Consider the following 19,871-nt stretch of genomic DNA (forward strand, 5'->3'; position numbering starts at 1 on the left):
GAAACAGTTAAAAGAAAATAAAGTTGTAGAACAAAGAAAATGACTTACACAAGCAACACAACCTCAGTAGGGAATTTGGTGTTCAGTCTGAACAAATTTTAATAGCTTTTCTACTTAAAACTCACCATCATTAAAAATTAATTACTAAATTTAATTTTCTATTATGTATACTGTTTTACATCATTTTTATTAAAAACATGTTTTATTAGATTTTCCAACTAAATTAAATGGCGAATAGTAGTTGTTTTATTGCTGGTTTGTATACTTTAATAATTACCAGAAACTATTCTATTCAGCTAAATTAGACGCAGTTTTAGTCACAAACATATTTTTACTAAAATTGTATTAACACGTACACAGAGAAGTAAAAAAGTATTGTGTGTGTGTGTTTTCTTAAGTCCAAGGTGTACAATATTCAGATAGATCAGACTGCAAACAGACTATAAAACATAATAGACTAGTAGAAGGATGTTTTCAAAAGTAATAAAAAATGCAGTATGCAGCAACTTTCATAATGAAGAAAACAATGTTAACTGAAACGCATAGAAACTTGCACAATCCTCACTCAGAAAGTGACTCAGAAGGTACCACTGACCCAAAACAGCATTTGAGCATCTGAACTACACCCACCTGACTCAAATCTGTTGTCATCTTCACATTCCAAAACTGCCAGGTAGAAATGTGAGGAGCATCTTCAAAAGTATAGTCTGGAACATCAGCACCACCCTTTTCCCCACACCTTAGTCATCCCATCTGAGGTGGGTCCCCTAGATCTGTATTTTTAAAATAAGTTCCCCAGGTAGGAGTCTATGCTGTCAGCTCAGCAGATAATCTAAACAAGGACAGAAAAAAAAGTGCAATGGCCACTACAATATCACTTTACCCAGTTATTTACCTCCCAACTAAATTGCTATTTTTAAATTTACTCCCTTCCATGTTTACACTCAAAACAAGACTATGGTCATCTTAAAAGTGTACTAGTCAAGATACACAATATTTGCTGTACATGTGTATGCATCACTGCTCTGAAACAATATATTTTGAAATATATTCCAATTTCAGAAACATTTTGCTTTCATAATTTTCATGTTCTATTTTATTTTAAGTTATTCTAGAGCTTAAACTATTAGGTTCAGTCAATATGGCAAGTTCATATGGTTCAACCTAATACATCATGTTCATGTTTGGACATTAGAATTCAAAATATTTACCTACTACTCGGAGATAATGCAGGTTCGGTTCTAGACCACCACAGTAAAAATGAATATTGTAATAAAGCAAGTCATATAAAATTTTTGGTTTCCCAGTGCATATAAAAGTTATGTTTACACGATACTGCAGTCAATTAAGTATGCAATAGCATTACATCTCAAAAAACAATGTACATACCTTAACTTAAAAATACTTCATTGCTAAAAAATGTTAACTGTCATCTGAGCCTATGATTAGTCAATCTTTTTGCAATAGTAATATCATTGATCACTGAGCTTTTGCATCAAAGATCACTGACTGCATATCACTATAACAAATATAATAATAATAAAAAGGTTTGAAATATTACAAGAATTACCAAAATGTGACAGAGACACAAAGTGAGCAAATGCTATTGGAAAATTGGCACTGATAGACTTGCTCAACACATGGTTGCCACAAACCTTCAATTTGTAAAAAAAAAAAAAAAAAAAATCTGCAAAGCATAATAAACTGAAGAGCAATAAAATGAGGCATGGCTGTATTTAATTACCTATAATATATTAATAGCTTATATGAATTATTACTTAATTTTCACTAAACTGATATTTATGTAAAAAATTTACCTGCTCTTAGCAGTGAAGTAAGACCTAAAGTTCTTCTAAGTCTATTATAATTAAGCATTATTGTAAGACATATATATATATATATGATTATATATACACACACAGTATTCTAATATTTGTATGCACATTAGCCAATATATTCCAATTCATTTCTTCCTGTTTATCAAAAATGGCCTAACCAATTGAAGCATATCAAAACATTTCTAGAATACAAACATTATACAGAAAGAGGGAGATTTTCAAATTCTGGCAAATGAGCTATGCATTTCTAAATGATATTAGAATTATCAAATACATCTTTGAATGAAAAAGTTGCCTTAAATACATTATTTACAAGTCCATCATGGGTAGAAATTCAAGTAAATGTTGATGAATGCTTTAAGAGAAGTCTTAACTCTCAAGTCTTTCTCCATTTTTGTTGTTTCTAGACATTACAATGCTTTGCTTGGCACATGGAACATTGTTAATTTTCAATGTACAAACAAGTCATTGTTTGATACATTAGTGAAATACCAAATATTGCAAAACAAAATTATGTTAAAAAATATATCTACATAACTTCATTGAGTCGAGAGACAAGGCAAATTCAACACATTCTCCTAAGGGATATATATCCTGTAATGTCACAACCAAAACAAAACAAAATGAGAGCCAAAGAGAAATGTATACTTTTTTTTTCTATTGCAGTCCCTTACTTTTAAAGCTGATTCAGCTGATGTGCAAAGAGTTGAAGGTTTCGACTTCCTTTTGTGTTCCTATAATCTTAAAAAAATTGGCAAAAGGGAAAATACAATTTGTTGTGACTTAAAAATACAGAAATCGTTTGCTGGTAATAACCTAATAATATTTTTTGAGTTTCAGAAAGTACACATAGGGGCTTCCCTGGTGGCGCAGTGGTTAAGAATCCACCTGCCAATGCAGGGGACACGGATCCGAGCCCTGGTCCAGGAAGATCCCACATGCCGCGAAGCAGCTAAACTTGTGTGCCACAACTACTGAGCCTGCACTTTAGAGCCCGTGAGCCACAACTACTGAGCCCACGTGCCACAACTACTGAAGCCCATGCACCTAGAGCCCGTGTTCCACAACAAGAGAAGCCACCGCAATGAGAAGCCCATGCACCGCAACGAAGGGTAGCCCTCGCTCGCTGCAACTAGAGAAAGCCCGCACACAGCAACGAAGACCCAACACAGCCAAAAATAAATAAAATAAATTTAAAATATATAGATATTTAAAAAAGCACATATATTCCCTTATAAAAAATATCAACAGTATACAGTATGCTATTAACTCAGAAAAGCAATTAAAATGGTTCTTAGAAAAGTATTTCTCTATAAGAAGTTGAATATTTATTTTGCACTGTATCTTTGTTTCTAAATCTGACACTTTTGCCAGACATCTTTTAATAAACAACCTAAGACAACAACAAAAAATAAATCAGCTGTTTTTAGACTGTACAAATTCAGAATAAATAATTGATTAAGAAAAAAGAATACTATTTTGAGCTAATCCATGTTTCCACAAATTTCTAGGATCTGAGATTGGAAGACAGAAGTCTTAAGTGACAGTATTCCTACTTATAATCCATCGAAATGGATGGCAGAACAAGAACACTTACAAACTGATGAACATTCGAGTACAGAGCACCTTTAAGCTTTTTGAACCAGGAGCGCTTTTTGGAATTCCATCGACCCCAGCCACTATAGAGCAGAGCCTCTTTCACAGTAAGCCCCTTATATTCCACCGCAGCTTAAAGGAACTCACGCTTTCATGAGTAACTCAAATAATTATACAATCTTTAAATGATTTTAAACTAAAGGCATTATTTTAAGACTGCAAAAAAGTTTTAAATAGCATAATATATTTTACTCAAAAAATGGGTGAGGTGGTCAAAAGGTAAAAACTTCCAGTTATAAAATAAATAAGTCCTAGGGCTACATTGTACAGCATAGAGTTAATAAGAGAGTATTGCATATTTGAAAGTTAGAGAGTAGATCTTAAAAGTTCTCATTACAAGAAAAAACAATTGTAACTATATGTGGTGATGGATGTTAACTAGAATTATTGTGGTGATAATTTCAAATTGTTATGTTGTGTATCTGAAAATAATATGATGTTATATGTAAATTAGATTTCAATTTTTTTAAATGAGGGTAAAATGCTTCCTATGCAAAGATTCAAAGTTTCTGTGCATTTTCTATCTTCATATTTTCATTGAGTTAGGGGAGCATTATACAGTTAAAATAAGCGAAAGAAGTTGAATATTATACATCAATTGACACATTTTTCTGTTTACCAAATTCCTCATTCTGGTTTGTGTCTTCTTCACCCTTACCTAATTATCTAGCCTGGTGGCAAGATATTTCCATTCTTTTCCTCCCTTTCCCCAATATGCATAAGATAATTATATTTCCGAAATGATCTATATTTTATATTCTTTCTTTCCCTTGGTAATGAATAGATTTCAGATCTTTTATAACCATAGTGAGGTGAACACTGAAAAAGTTTTTTCTATTTTATAGAAATATGCGTCCAATAACACATTGTTATACTTACTTGTGTTATAATTAGTGGGAAGGATTCCTAAAAAATCACAATATGCTATTTCAATTTCTTTACAATAATATCTTAACAGTAATCACTTAGTGTTAATGAAAATAGAACATTTAAATTCAACCTTCAAAAGTTTATATTGTTCATATTTTACGAATATTAAACTGGAGTTTCAGGTGTTAAAAAATGAATTTCTCTTACAATATGAATTTCTCTTACAATTTCTCCAAAGACTTCAGACACATCTAATCCAAGGCTGCAGAGAAAGGAATTTAACTGCCAAGTCAAAATAAAATAATGCTCTAGACTACACTGTCCAATAAAGTAGCCACCCGCCACACGTGGCTATTGAAATAGAAATCAACATTAATTAAAATTAAGTCAAATAAAATCAAAATTAGTCTCTCCATGTACTGGTCAGATGTGAAGTACTCAATAGCCATAGTGACTATCGGTACTGGACAGTGCAAATAGAGAACATTTCCACAATCTCAGAAAGTTGATTGAGCAGTGTTTCCTAGACTTTTCTTCTCAAGGAGAAGTGTGAAGAGAAGTCACTGAACATGTAAGGGAAGGCTTAGGCTTAGGTTGGAGAAGGAACAACTAGGTAAGTCCTTAACCTTGAGGCATACATCAATGTATGATGAGAAAGTGCTTTCTCCTAAGAGGAAGCAATATTTGACATTATTCCACTGCATTGTATTGATATAGATTTATATCACATCAGCTGTCCCCTAGCCAAAGATCCACCATAAACAAATCAATCAAGAAAACAAAGAATTTCTGTCATAAGAGATATCCTCTTATTATTTATGGTCCTAAAAAATTAGGGAATAAAAAAGATGATGGTATAAACAGGCAAAATACATGGATAAATATTAAGAGTGTGATATATATATATAGTTATTAGTTATATACAGTTATATAGTTATTATTTTTATATAGTTACATAGTTACAGTGTTATATATATATATATATATATATATATATATATACACACACACACACACACACACACATATAGAGAGAGAGAGGGAGGGAGTTATTCCATCATCCTGGTGCTACACATTTTCCATTAAAACTTAAAATCTGAAGACCTACTAATATTTTAGAAGAAAAAAAGTAATTTATACCCACACCAGAAGAACTACATTCTTAAAAATTTCCCAAATAAATGTCATTTCTATTGCAATAGCTATTTTATTATGTAGTGAATAATATATGATTTTAAAATCACTGAAGATCAGTGTACTGCTTCTTCCTCGTAACTCATGCCAACAAGGACACCAACATCTTTTAGACGCATCTGAAGTAGGAACAAAAGCCCCCTTGCCTTTTTAAAGACTTTTTGCATGCTTAAAATTAGGGATTTCTAATATGACAACATAAGAACACAAACAGCAGCTAGAAATGCAGCAATCTTTTGTAACCAGTTTTTAACAGCAAGTGTCAGAGAAAGCAAGGAAAGATCTTTTTTTGTTCTCAACAGATGTAGGCACAAAAATACACAGCCAGAAAGCTCATTTAAACTTGCTAATTACAGGAATAATAAACTAATTTTGAATAAAACTGGACAATTTCCTTCTATTTGTAACCCTGAATTTTCATCCACAATTACCCAAGTAAGGTACATTTACTTGCATACATAATTTTATATTTACATACATAATTTTATATTTATAAAGACAAAAATCTACAAGGATAGTTTTAAAAGATCTCTGGATATATTAGACCTAAAGTGTTAACTGCTAAGTCTACTTTCTCTACACGTCCAGTTTTCTCTACTTTAACTGTTCTATCAAGAAGAGTAGGATGACTCAGGAATCTTCAATGGACCCAGGAATAAAAGATCACCATCTGTCCTTCCTTTACAGCTGAATAAAATAGCTCAAAATCGCAGCAAAAATCTTCTTACCCAGCAAAATCCCTATGGTAAAACTGTCCTTTTATAGCAATTGTTTTTGGCAAAAACTTTGTCTTTTAGTAAAATTAAAACATCCAAATTAATCTTTTGACCATTTTTAAACTCTTAATTCAGTCAGGAGAATAATGGCCCAAGAAACCAAAGCCAGAAGACATCACAGAAACCCAAACTACATTGATAGAACTCATTTTAAGTTCAGACAGCAAAACATGGGCAAACCTGGATTTTATAACCAGTATTTGCAGTTTTAAACCAAGTATTGATACTTGAATCTAAAGATAATGAAGCGGATAATATAACCTGAGTGCACAGAAAAATAGTCTCCATGGAAACAGATAAAAAATTAACACAAGAATAAGTTGTTTTAACAAATTCTCATTCAGGTTTTTGTTAATGTTTTGTTTTGTTTATTTGTTTGTTTGCTCAATTTGAAAGCCTTACCATCCTGCTGGCCGTGAAGAGCCTGGGGACTTTGCATCCTTTCCTCAAGATTGGAGCTAAGGTCAGAGTTCACAGCTGACATCCGTGTTGAATCACTCATATCAAATTCGTCACTTTCTATTGAACTTTCATCCTGAAAATTGTTTTAAAATATCATCAAGTATCATAAAATATAATACATTCAGATAATGACCATTTTATCTATAGGGTCAATTAAAGTTTAGCCAGTTAGAAAGCTTTTACAGAACTCAGTAAAATGTTACACATGAATAGATTCTTGAAATAACAAATAAGAAATTTGAAAACGTGTGAAGATTCAATGTTCTATGTAAACGATGTAAAACATAAAATAATGTATTTAGGAAGGACGTAGTTGAGGAATTATCTGAATAGTGAAAGAATGGATTTTTTTTAATTAGTAAAAAACTTCCTAAAAGAGTCAATCACAAAACATAGCATAAAAAGAAATACATGTTTTAATTTTTTAAATAAATGACAATAAAATATTATAAGCAAAAATCTGACACTGTAATAAAAAATCTAGAACTAAAAATTTTTCGTTGGTAAACTAAATGGAATCTAAAAACAGACAAACTTACATGGCTAGATTCAAAGTCCACATTTGCTGGAAAACAAGTTAATCTTAGCACAACCTTTCTTTCTTTACAAGGGAATATAAATGGCATTGCAACCACAAAAAGTTCAAGGTAAAAGTGTGCAAGATCCATTTACCAAAAGCCAGATCAGCAAATGGCTAAACTACCAAAAGGCAAGTTTGCCAAACGGTCAATTCATCAAAATCTGTCAAATATTAACTTAAACCAAATCTATGCTATGTTGCTATAGTCATTTCCTTGAAGCAAACTCTTTTTTGCTTTGGAGAACTGATTTTTGGACAAATGCTGTGCTTATGTAGGCAGGAAGGCCTTAGAAACCTGTGTAAAATATCATAAATGTTTAATTGAAACCACCAGGTTTAACTTCAATTTGTAAACATTTGATCTGAAAGTCTAACATTAATGTAATGATTACCAGTAGCAGTAGCAAATTTATATTTGCTTACATACTTCATCTTCATCACAGCCTGTGAGTTAGGTGCCAGCATTTACCCAATTTTACAGATTGAGAAATTGAGGCACAGAGCTGTTAAGTAATTTATTATACTATTATATACCAGAACTGGGATTCATTATGATGTCTCCCAAACTTAAGAAAAGAGCTTCTTTGAATAGGAAGAGTTCCCCTGGCTTCATAAATGACATCTTGGCATCAGCAAAGTTGCTATAGTTAAGGTACAGGAGCATTCTAGCAGACTTACAATGGGCATTCTGATCCCTAGGTCAGGCCCAGGTGATTTGGGTGTTCTTCCCTTACCTACGGTCTGATTGTGTCTGGGTCTACTGAGTAGCACTAGCTCTTCATTAATTCAGCGAGGAAATGCCACCCTGGGAGGCCTCTGGGCAATCAGCCACACAGACTTCTCCCAGCCACGTGCCCTCTCGGTACATTATGTTATCTCCAATTCTAAATTCTAAGAAAATCCAAAGCATCTAAATATTAAATACATATGTTCAAAAGAGAAGAAAAATAACAGAATTCAGTGTACACATCCATGTTATCAATGTGTACCATATACATATATGTACATATATACACACACATAGCTAGATGATATAGATATCCATTATATACACTCTATATAGTGTCTGTAATATCACAGTGTTTTAGAGCACATTCTCTGGAACCAGACTGCCTGGATTCAGATTTATACTCTGCCACCTATTAGATGTGTCTCCTTAAGCAAATTACCTAACATTTCTGTGCCTCAGTTTCCTCACCTATAAAATGGGAGAAATAATAGTATCAATCTCATAGGGCTACATAATGATTGAGGGGCTATAATATATCTAAAGTAGTTAAAACAATGTCAGATCCATAATAAGCACAAAACTGTTTGATATTGTTATATAGAATATGTAACAAATTCTACAGTATGTAAGATTCATATTTATTATATGAACACATACAAAAATAAATGTAATGGTAAAGATGATCAATATGTGTTTATAAAGTAGCTGTGGATACTATATGAACATAGTCTTTATAAAAGCATTTATTATATACCCTACAAAGAGCTAACTAGATGTAATCTAGTAAAATACTGTTTCCATGGTATGTGTATGTGTGTGTACGTACACACACAACCATCTGAGATATATGAGGTATATGTATATATATATGTGTGTCTATGTGTGTGAGGCTATGTGTGTGTATGTTTAAGAAGATCTAGACACAAAGATTGAGGCTGCAGTCTCTGTTCTATAGAATGGTTAATACAAACTGCACACTATGGCTAATCAATGTAGCTAGTGTGACTAAAGAACTGACAATTTAATTTTAGTTAATTTGAATTAATTTTTATTAAATTTAAATATCCCTGTATGTCTAGTGGCTACCATGTTGGATAGTGCAGATTCAACATTCCTCACTGTTGGATATTTCCAACCATCACTGTTAGCAATACAATAAACATCCTAACATTTAAATTGTTTTGTGCAACAAATTCCTTAGTATAAATTTTTAGTCAAAGCATATAAATAACTTTTTAAAGTTTTAAAATAATTATTGCCAAACTCTCCCCCAGAAAGTCTGTTATGGTTTAAACTCTCATCAACAGTTTGGAGGAAGGTCAATTGACCTTACTTTGGATACAGTATTTTGTAATTTTAAAGGGATTCCCATTCCTGGCCTTCTTTATCTCTCTGAATAGCATTTAGTATTGTCCTATATAAATATTTTCATTATTTACTTCCTTTATTGTCTGTTCTCCCACCACCACTAGAAGATAAGCTTAATAAAGGCAAGAATTTTGTCAATTTATTCACTGTTTATCTCCATTACCTATAAGAGTGACAGTTACAGAGAAGGTACTCAATAAATATTGATTGAAGTAATTGAATAAACATTTATTAAAATTTAACTCATCACAAAGGAATATCTTACTTGATTTCCATTTTAACATGACTTATGTTACTTAACCACCTTCCTTTCTTTCAATAATCACAATTTCAAAAATTTCGTAAATAATCTAACTCATCATTTATATGAATAGTTTTAAGACAGTGTACACCCAAGTTAGCATTTTTGAAATGTAAAGATAAGAGTTATTTTCCTAACCCAGTTATAATTTAAGAGGATCTGTCTCTCTTATGTGAAACACTTAGGATTTTTTAGAAGCCAGAAGGATTTAGCATATGTGGACCCTACTGCTGGCACAAAGTTAATCTTACTTTTTGGCCTAGAAATAAACAGATCAATATCTACATGAGTTTCCTACAAATAATTTGACAGCTCTAACTAGTTTATGAGTTTCTAAAAAAGATTTTCAATTATGTGATGACTCATGGGAATAATATTTTTATTCTCAGGGATGGATAAACAGTAATATTTTCTTAATTATCTTTCCTGTCTTTGAATGATTTTATTACTAGTTATTCAATCATTTATATACAGCTATCTAATAATATGGAATCTGATACTGCCACTGCACTAATACAGATATTCTTACAGAGTGTACTTTTCATAAAATCTTGAGATAAAACAATTTTATAAACATAGTTTTGAGATTAAACCTGCTCACATAAAGAGGAAAATCAACAATTTGATTTCTGGGCTTCTCTGGTGGCACAGTGGTTGAGAGTCCGCCTGCCAACGCAGGGGACACGGGTTCGTGCCCTGGTCCAGGAAGATCCCACATGCCGCAGAGGCAGCTGGGCCCGTGAGCCATGGCCGCTAAGCCTGCGCGTCCAGAGCCTGTGCTCCACAGCGGGAGAGGCCTCAGCGGTGAGACACCCGTGTACCGCAAAAAAAAAAAAAAAAAAAAAAAAAAATTGATTTGTGTTTTATGAACAAAGTTAACAAAGTAATTGTAAAAGAATTTAATCTTTGATAAAGGAGGCAGGAATATACAGTGGAGAAAGGACAGCCTCTTCAATAAGTGGTGCTGGGAAAACTGGACAGGTACATGTAAAAGTATGAGATTAGATCACTCCCTAATACCATACACAAAAATAAGCTCAAAATGGATTAAAGACCTAAATGTAAGGCCAGACACTATCAAACTCTTAGAGGAAAACATAGGCAGAACACTCTATGACATAAATCACAGCAAGATCCTTTTTTGACCCACCTCCTAGAGAAATGGAAATAAAAACAAAAATAAACAAATGGGACCTAATGAAACTTCAAAGCTTTTGCACAGCAAAGGAAACCATAAACAAGACCAAAAGACAACCCTCAGAATGGGAGAAAATATTTGCAAATGAAGCAACTGACAAAGGATTAATTTCCAAAATTTACAAGCAGCTCATGCAGCTCAATAACAAAAAAACAAACAACCCAATCCAAAAATGGGCAGAAGACCTAAATAGACATTTCTCCAAAGAAGATATACAGACTGCCAACAAACACACGAAAGAATGCTCAACATCATTAATCATTAGGGAAATGCAAATCAAAACTACAATGAGATATCATCTCACACCAGTCAGAATGGCCATCATCAAAAAATCTAGAAACAATAAATGCTGGAGAGGGTGTGGAGAAAAGGGAACCCTCTTGCACTGTTGGTGGGAATGTAAATTGATACAGCCACTATGGAGAACAGGATGGAGGTTCCTTAAAAAACTAAAAAGAGAACTACGATATGACCCAGCAATCCCACTACTGGGCATATACCCTGAGAAAACCATAATTCAAAAAGAGTCATGTACCAAAATGTTCATTGCAGCTCTATTTACAATAGCCCGGAGATGGAAACAACCTAAGTGTCCATCATCGGATGAATGGATAAAGAAGATGTGGCACATATATACAATGGAATATTACTCAGCCATAAAAAGAAATGACATTGAGCTATTTGTAATGAGGTGGATAGACCTAGAGTCTGTCATACAGAGTGAAGTAAGTCTGAAAGAGAAAGACAAATACCATATGCTAACATATATATGGAATTTAAGAAAAAAATGTCATGAAGAACCTAGGAGTAAGACAGGAATAAAGACACAGACCTACTAGAGAATGGACTTGAGGATATGGGGAGGGGGAAGGGTAAGCTGTGACAAAGCGAGAAAGAGGCATGAACATATATACACTACCAAATGTAAGGTAAATAGCTAGTGGGAAGCAGCTGCATAGCACAGGGAGATCAGCTCGGTGCTTTGTGATCGCCTGGAGGGGTGGGATAGGGAGGGTGGGAGGGAGGGAGACGCAAGAGGGAAGAGATATGGAAACATATGTATATGTATAACTGATTCACTTTGTTATAAAGCAGAAACTATCACATCATTGTAAAGTAATTATACTCCAATAAAGATGTAAAAAAAAGAATTTAAATATATCTCACCAAATAATGCTGTATTTAAAAATAAATACTTAACCGCATTTCCTGTTCTATAGAAATTTCAGAAAGGAGAGAATGTATTAGCCTGAGAAACTATCCCTAATATAGTTACTCTGAATGTGTTTATTAATTAATGGCTACTAACTAGTTAACAAGGATTTACTAAGCCCATACTGTTATAAGTGTTTTGTGGAATATACACAGGGTATATATATATAACTTAGCCCCTGCCTTTGAGATACTTCAACCAAACTGGTGAGTTAATTAATATTTTAGGGAAGAATATTTAACAAATATGCATTTAGTATCTAATATACACCAACAAGCACATTGCTAGACTCTTACTATACAAATTAAATAATTTGAAACATCAAAAAAATCTCTAGTTAAGAAGAATCACCACAAATTGTAGAAAATGCAGAGAAGTAGACAAACAAATACTTAGGATAATGATTAACTGAAAAACAACTTTAAAACATACACAAGATTTGGATGGTGGGGAAATGGTTATATTTGAAATACCTATGAAATTGAACTTTCTGATTTCCAGGTAAAATAGCCTTAGTACTAAAACTTCCCTAGATACAGACTTATTTGGAATACTCTCCCCTGAACTTTCTAGCACTTTACCTAGGTTTAGCTCGATGGTGGGCTACTAAGGAAAATGAATGTTTCTGGGGAATGAGCAAATTCCCACACAGCACTAAGGCAGAAGTGGTAAGATAGGGTATCTCTGTTGAGCACTAGAAATTTCTGCATATTTCTCTATCTGTGCAGTCCTAGTGACACTCTTTTCATTAAAAACAAATAAATTACCATCTTCAAAGTGCCATCCTGCTTAACACAACAGTCATGGTCATCAAACCTCATTCTGACTCGTGATATAAGTGTACATGTTTCCATTTTACCTCGTCTTGCTGTGAGTTTAGCAGCTGCAGTTTCATGTGCTTCATGTAGGCCATGGTAATTGGCATGTTGTAGTCAATCATGCTGGTCACCAAAGTGGGAGGTTTTCCATTATCTGGAATAAAACATTTTTAATGGGTAATGAAAGTGATACTGTATTCTACCTGTAATTTCAGAATGATCCAATTTGTTCAAATTGAAATAAGATTCTAGATACCAAGTGTTTAGGAGATTGGTAGCATTAGAGATGGATTGTAGAAAAAATAAATAACTGGTAAGATTCAACAAAGGTGTTTTGGGACAAATTAGCACTATGGATAAATCTGTTATTTCTAACTACAAGGGGAGATTTTTGATATCCTGGATAACAATGAGTGACACTAATAGAGTGATTAAACAAAATTATTGGTATTTTTGTATTTTTCTCCTTTGCTGCACACTTACTTTTCTTTTCTTTGGTTGTACCGTGTGGCATGAGGGATCTTAGTTCCCTGACCAGGGATCAAACCCGTGCCCCCTGCAGTGAGTCTTAACCACTGGACTGTCAGGGAAGTCCCCAAATTTGCTTTCTACATGGACTACTTGACCACAAGAGGAAATTTACTTTTTATTTTTTGCTGTTCCACCCATTCTCCAACACAAGGGAATAGGCTAGCCTAAATGTATCTTTGAGATTAATCTTTGAGAGAAACTCATACATTAGGAAAATAATCCAAATAATTTTTAATGAAAGCCAAAGCCAAACTATAACTTTTCTGTAAAAATTTTCGGTGAAAGAACTCCATACTATTCATTACTTTTAGAAATAAGAAATTGGTAGATTTAAAAGAACACAGATGGAACATCAATTTCCTTGTTGAAAATATCTAAAATACCATGAAATACACACAATAAATGAAAATTAAATATTATTATAGGAAAAAAGTTATTTGCTACAGTCAAAACTGCTTTTCTTCTGAGAAAGGACACTGAGTTGCTTTGTAGTGAATCTTCAACATTCACTGTCTCCTGCTTGAATACATGAGACGATCTGACTCGTTAAACTGTTTCTGTCTACCACATTCTTATAAAAATGTGGGGTATAAATTGCCATTATGAATAAAATTACTTGAAATCTCACTATTTGACACTGCGGCTACCTTTATGATCTGTTCCATCTGGGTTTAAATGCATTCTTTTCTGGCACTCTGAGCAGCTCATTAGAAACCGTGTCACCGCTTCTCTTGGTAGGAAGGCATAGCTCTCTGAAATCTGAAATGATTCACAAAATAGAGGTGTTATTATATAAGCTGACTGGGCATGATTCAACAGAAGTGATCATTGTATTTCCAAATAAGACGCATTATTCCATAATGGCAGGAAGCACAATGAAAGCATGCACTGCATATCATGCATCATTTCAAGAAATATCTATCCAACTTGATTGCATGTCTCTTAATAATTGCTAATAATGCAATGTGGAGGAAAAAAATCAACCACATCTGGATGGAGAACTGTTTATATTTCTGCATTTCTTTTAGGAAAAATAATCCCAGTGTACAGATACTCTCGTGAATTTTCCTTATTAAAATTTGTCCACGATTGTTTTGGCAATTAAACTTATTGCTAGCACCATTAAAATTTTATCCAATTTTACATATATTTTTAAAAATTTAGCCCCAAGGTGAAACAGTAAACTTTGGATTTTGCAGTAATAAGCATTTCTTCATTATTGCTTTTCAAAGTACTTTAAGGAAAGATAAAAAATAATCTGAACAGAACTCATGTATCTATTTACTGCAGTGAATCATCCCTTCCACAGAAAATGACACACTTGGAATGCATTCTGGCCACCTATTTCAGTTGCTATTTTATGTCAGTTTTTCATAATTTATGTCCACAATAGTTCACATTGATTGTCAGAGCCAGCTTTTCCAGTGCCCTATACAGAGCTTCTCTTTTCAGAACCATGATCCAGAATCAAGTTAGAAATCAATACTCCTGTCAGTGATTCTTTAAATATTACCTTTTCAAAAACCAAGGTATTTCTCTCAAGAAAGCAAAGATTTCTAAAGTGAAACTGACAGATTGTTAAACATCTCTAAATAAAAGCTGACGGTGCCGCTAAGAAGTCTGATGCAGGGCATTAGTTTTCCACCATACTGTCACTGACACTGGTCCATGAAATATGAGGTAAGCAAAAGGAATAAACGAGTTGTAAATCAGACATAATTGCCATAGACGATTCCTCAGGTGCATGCAGAGCTGTTATGAACGTTGATGTATTTTAAGCTTGTAGAAGGAAGGAAAATATGCACCTTGCATATAATTGAGTGCAAATCTGCGCCAATTCCATTAATGGTGATGGGGTTAACTTTTGCTGGAGCACAGCATCGAGGAAACCTCACATATTAAAATCCAAAATTGTAAAGCATATTTTTCCCTGATTTTCATGTGGAAATCAGTTCACATTGCTTAGCCTATCTCTTTGACTCTCAGGGAAAAGAAGCCGTAAGAATGTCAAAGAGAAGGAACAAGTCTACAATTAAAAATCTGCCATGGATGATTCGTACACAGGTAATCCACAGTCGACTCTACTGGGATTGGAATATGAAACTGATGTTTAATATAACTATCATTTGTAAATTAAGGTGTTGTCCAGTTTAAAAAAAAACAAACGTCCTTGTACTATACAAGGAATTGCGGGAGAAAAGAAGCAGAGCAATTTGAAAGTATTTCATCAAAATATTTTATATAAGCTATTGAATAAAGAAATACATAAATGCAATATAAATGTTCATTCATTCTCGGTCACTCTCTTTGTCTCTTCACACAGGCACACACACACACACACACACAAATTTGATTCCTATTCATCTATTTTTACAGAGGGAACTAACACTTTAATCTGATTCATTTATCTGATTAGAGATCATTTTTTCCGACTCTCTGAAAACCTTTTTTACAATTATTCAGAAGTTAAGTCTCTGATTCTTGCCCAGTCTGATACTTCGTATTTTAACTCACATGGAATTATAATCCTTGGGAACTAATAGAGCTGACCAGTAAATTCATTAACAAACAGGATTTGAGAAGAATGCTCCATTGATTTTCATAGAGGATTTCTATTAAGGCTCTTCTCTCCTTAAATAAAAGAGAAACCTTCAATTGAAAAAAAAATGGCCAACTGGTGGAGTTAAAGAGATGCTGCATTTGCTTCGACAGTCCTGATGCTCTCCACAATCTGCTCTTTTCTCAGTGCTAATAAAGCACTTATGTAGAAATCCCTTCTAGAGAGCTTTATCATTGACCTGACTCAATTGTATTATTTGTCCTAGCACTACTTAGCTCCAAATCAATTTTTTCTTGGAATCATTAATCATATTATATTTCCTTTACACTTTTACTCTGAAAAACAGGTACTTGTATTGACCACAAATATAAGTGGATAAATATGCTATGTGTACATGTGTGAATGAAATATATAAAGTCCCACCTTGTATCTTAGAAAAGATTTTTCAGTAAGTATTATATCACATTGTTCTCTGTGGTGTTATTCTGGGCACTATATGTTATATAAGTGGATAAAATCCCTTATTTGGGGGTACTTTCTTGGTGTTCAGAACCCACTTATAGGGAGACCTGCTGAGATACCCCACTCTCATCAGATCTTTTCTATCCCACCTCATGTTCATTGGGGCCCAAGGATCTCAGAGTATTCCTAGGCACAGGGAGAAGAGACCCTCAGAAAGTCTTACACTCATTTCTGAAACAATAGTTTTCCTGCCATGGAGGTGAAGAGGGAAAATGATTCCTTTTTCTTTATCTAGGCTCTTTCCTCTGCAGCCTCTTTGAAATTAAGGGTCCTGGGCAATCTTCACTGCTGAAGTTCTCAGAACATTTTTAAACAATAAGATGTCCTTTAAAAGTTCTAAAATTATGGTGCATTTGAATAATTGCATTTCACAATTAAAGCCCATAATGAAATACTGTGGTGGTCCTGTCAATATCTTTCCATGACCCCATTCAGAGATTATACAGAAAGCCTACATGAAGACTCTTGAACTTGAGGCCTGAGCTAAATGCTCCTATGGCTCTTGTTCTAATGAAAGGGTCTGTTTCTGTGAGTGTTTGAAATGCTAAATCAACTTTAAATAGATGTTCATAAACGGTGATAAAATCAGGGACGTGTTCTTCTAGGCTGTCTATTCATCAAAGTCCTAACATTCTTCATACAACATGTAAAAGCAGGTGCAAATAAAATATAGAAGGGACAGAAATTGCAAAACATTTTGATTCAGATACTTGAAACACCGTTCTACTAACACTATAATTAATGATATAAAATGCTATAGTCATTCATAAATGTCTATTTCCTTGACCCACTTTTCAAATCTAAACACTTATTTGTTTCTAAGACAGAAATCGGCCTTTGAATATACAGTACAGAACATTTCTAGAACACTAGTGAGGATAATATTCACTTGAAAAATGCATTCTTAGAAACATCTTTATATTTGGGAAAGATAGAGAGTATTTCCTTAGAATTGGTTTATCAACACAGAAATGCTGCATCTTGTGAGTAATACGAAACAAAACATCACATGAATGGATATTAGTCTCGCTCCTTCTGAATTAAACACTAAAACAAACAAACAAAAAACAACTGCCATGGGACAAGCCACATATATTGCCTGTAACAGAAATAAACATCCAAAGGAAGGACTAGAACATAGCCATATTGAATCTTATAAACCAACGATCTCACATTATTTATCATGTAAATAATTGTGAGGCATCCCTTCCCTAGAAATGTTATTTTCTAGGAATCCAGACTTGTTTTCTTAGAGTTATATAATAGTTTTCATCGGGGCTTGCATCCATTATTTTAGACAGTGGCTAAAATAGATTTTACAGTAATTTTTCGACAATGGGATCCACTGGTATAAAGAGGTTAAATGAATCGCCATTGTTACACAATAGAGGGCAAAGCAAAGAGCTGGAAACTGAACCTGGAACTCTCAAATCCTGGTCTGTTTCCATACATTGAAGGGACCACGGTGGGTTCATCCAACAGACAGATTAGACAAATGCGTAGGATCCAAGGAAAGCAGGAACATCAAAATAGATTTTTTAAAACTTTGGTATTTCAAAAAAAAAAAAAACCCAAAATATCAAAGGTTACCAAAGTCAGGAACTTTGGGAACTTCTTCTTTTTCTGCTATCACTGTTATTTTTTATTATAATACGTATTATAGCTACAAAGCTCTATATGATACACATATTAAGTTTTAAAATTAATTTATTTTTTCTATTCTTTTCCAAATTCTTTTCCCATTTAGGTTATTTCAGAATATTGAGCAGAGTTCCCTGTGTTATACAGTAGGTCCTTGTTGGTTATCTATTTTAAATATTCCTTAAACTTGAGTTGTGGCTGAAGATTTGTTGTTGTTGCTATTTTTTAACTTTGAATTAGCTATGGTTGAGGGGTGGAAATGCTGTAGCACAACACAATATTTTCACTGCTTATCATTTCTAAAGACCTTAATTCAACTGTGTATTAGACAACATTGATACTGTTTTCAATGAAAATATTACATTCTAAGTCTGTTAAGACTGGAATTCATCAGTAATGCAGAAATAATAAATTGCATTATCATCCTAAATTAGAAGTAGAAATCACCTCTCCAATTAAATAATATGGTAATACTTCTTCATAAAAATAATTGAACTGCAGCATCTTTTGATGGACTAAGTCAAATCAGCATCTAGAGCAAAGATAGTATGATGTTAGTGATCTAATGATAAACCTATGCACCTGAAGAGGGTATCATGATTAAATCCCATAAGGAGCACTGCTATTGATCTTGCACTTGTAGGTTAAAATAAAAAATTTAAAAACTAATGGGAATATATTTCTGAAAAGTTTACTGACAAATATTATAGTTGAAAGGACGATGAGCATTTTTACTTTGCCACGTCCCTGTCATCTGAAGGAAGAAGGAACAGTACCTTTTTAAACACTACGTTTATAAAACCAAATTCTGGCAGTTCTCAAGTGCCACTCACCTTCCCCTCAACAGCTTGGTTAAGGTAAAACTGTAACTTATTCAAAAGAACTGATATTTTAAAAATCAATCGCAGTCAAGTTAGTTTGCAAATCTCATCTTATAAATTTGATAATATATATAATTCCTAAAGTTTTCTTACATTTACTTTTGAATAGCACAGTTTTATCTCCAGAAATGTCTCCTTTCTTACTTAGATCTGAACATATGAAGCAATATAAAATTAGAAAAAAGTTTAAAAATTAATTAACCAAAATAATTTAATAACAAATTGTTCCTTTGCTGTACATTGCCAGACTGTACATCACAATTACATGATGCAAGTGTATCTTACTAACTTGAGCCATTAGGTTTTATAAATTATGAGCAAAATTGATAACAGACAAAAATTTTGAAATAGGACTGTTTGTCCTGTCCCACTTCCTCAGTCCCAAGCATTCTTCCCCTCTAATTTTAACAGTGTTTAATTTCTGAACATTTTCAATAGGAAGGCCCTCAAAATTGACTCAGCTTGTCCATAAACCTGCAATTCTCTGGCTCCTGAAATGGTAGAAAATGGACAGTTCTCTAAATTAGGATTCTCATTAACTGTATGACAACTATTACTTGCTTTGGCTGTTTTACACAAAAGGAAATGCTTCCTAAAAGAGTATACGTGTGTTTGTTTCCCATTGATTGAGTGCTTAATAATAATTATGCCAAGTAAGAATTTTATATGGATTTTATCATTTAATCCTCACATCAGTCCCAGAATAGATTACTATCATCACCATCATAATCT

The 19,871-nt window shown here is 33.4% G+C and overlaps 1 protein-coding gene across 10 annotated transcripts in view; it reads right to left on the reverse strand.

The window, feature by feature from the left end:
- The window catches only part of NOL4 (nucleolar protein 4), a 394,743-nt gene that overhangs the window by 251,590 nt on the left and 123,282 nt on the right, over positions 1-19,871 (reverse strand). For all 10 annotated transcript variants that reach the window (XM_027127706.1, XM_027127705.1, XM_027127708.1 and 7 more), the window contains 3 exons: positions 14,183-14,294; positions 13,046-13,158; positions 6,737-6,869 (listed from right to left, as the gene is read on the reverse strand). In XM_027127706.1, coding sequence (XP_026983507.1) covers positions 6,737-6,869; positions 13,046-13,158; positions 14,183-14,294 — 358 coding nt within the window. The remainder of the gene's footprint in view (positions 1-6,736; positions 6,870-13,045; positions 13,159-14,182; positions 14,295-19,871) is intronic.

Source organism: Aethalodelphis obliquidens, unplaced genomic scaffold (assembly GCF_003676395.1).
Source record: "Aethalodelphis obliquidens isolate GAN/ISIS:26980383/991018 unplaced genomic scaffold, ASM367639v1 scaffold32, whole genome shotgun sequence".
In the NCBI taxonomy this organism is placed as follows: Eukaryota; Metazoa; Chordata; class Mammalia; order Artiodactyla; family Delphinidae; genus Aethalodelphis; species Aethalodelphis obliquidens.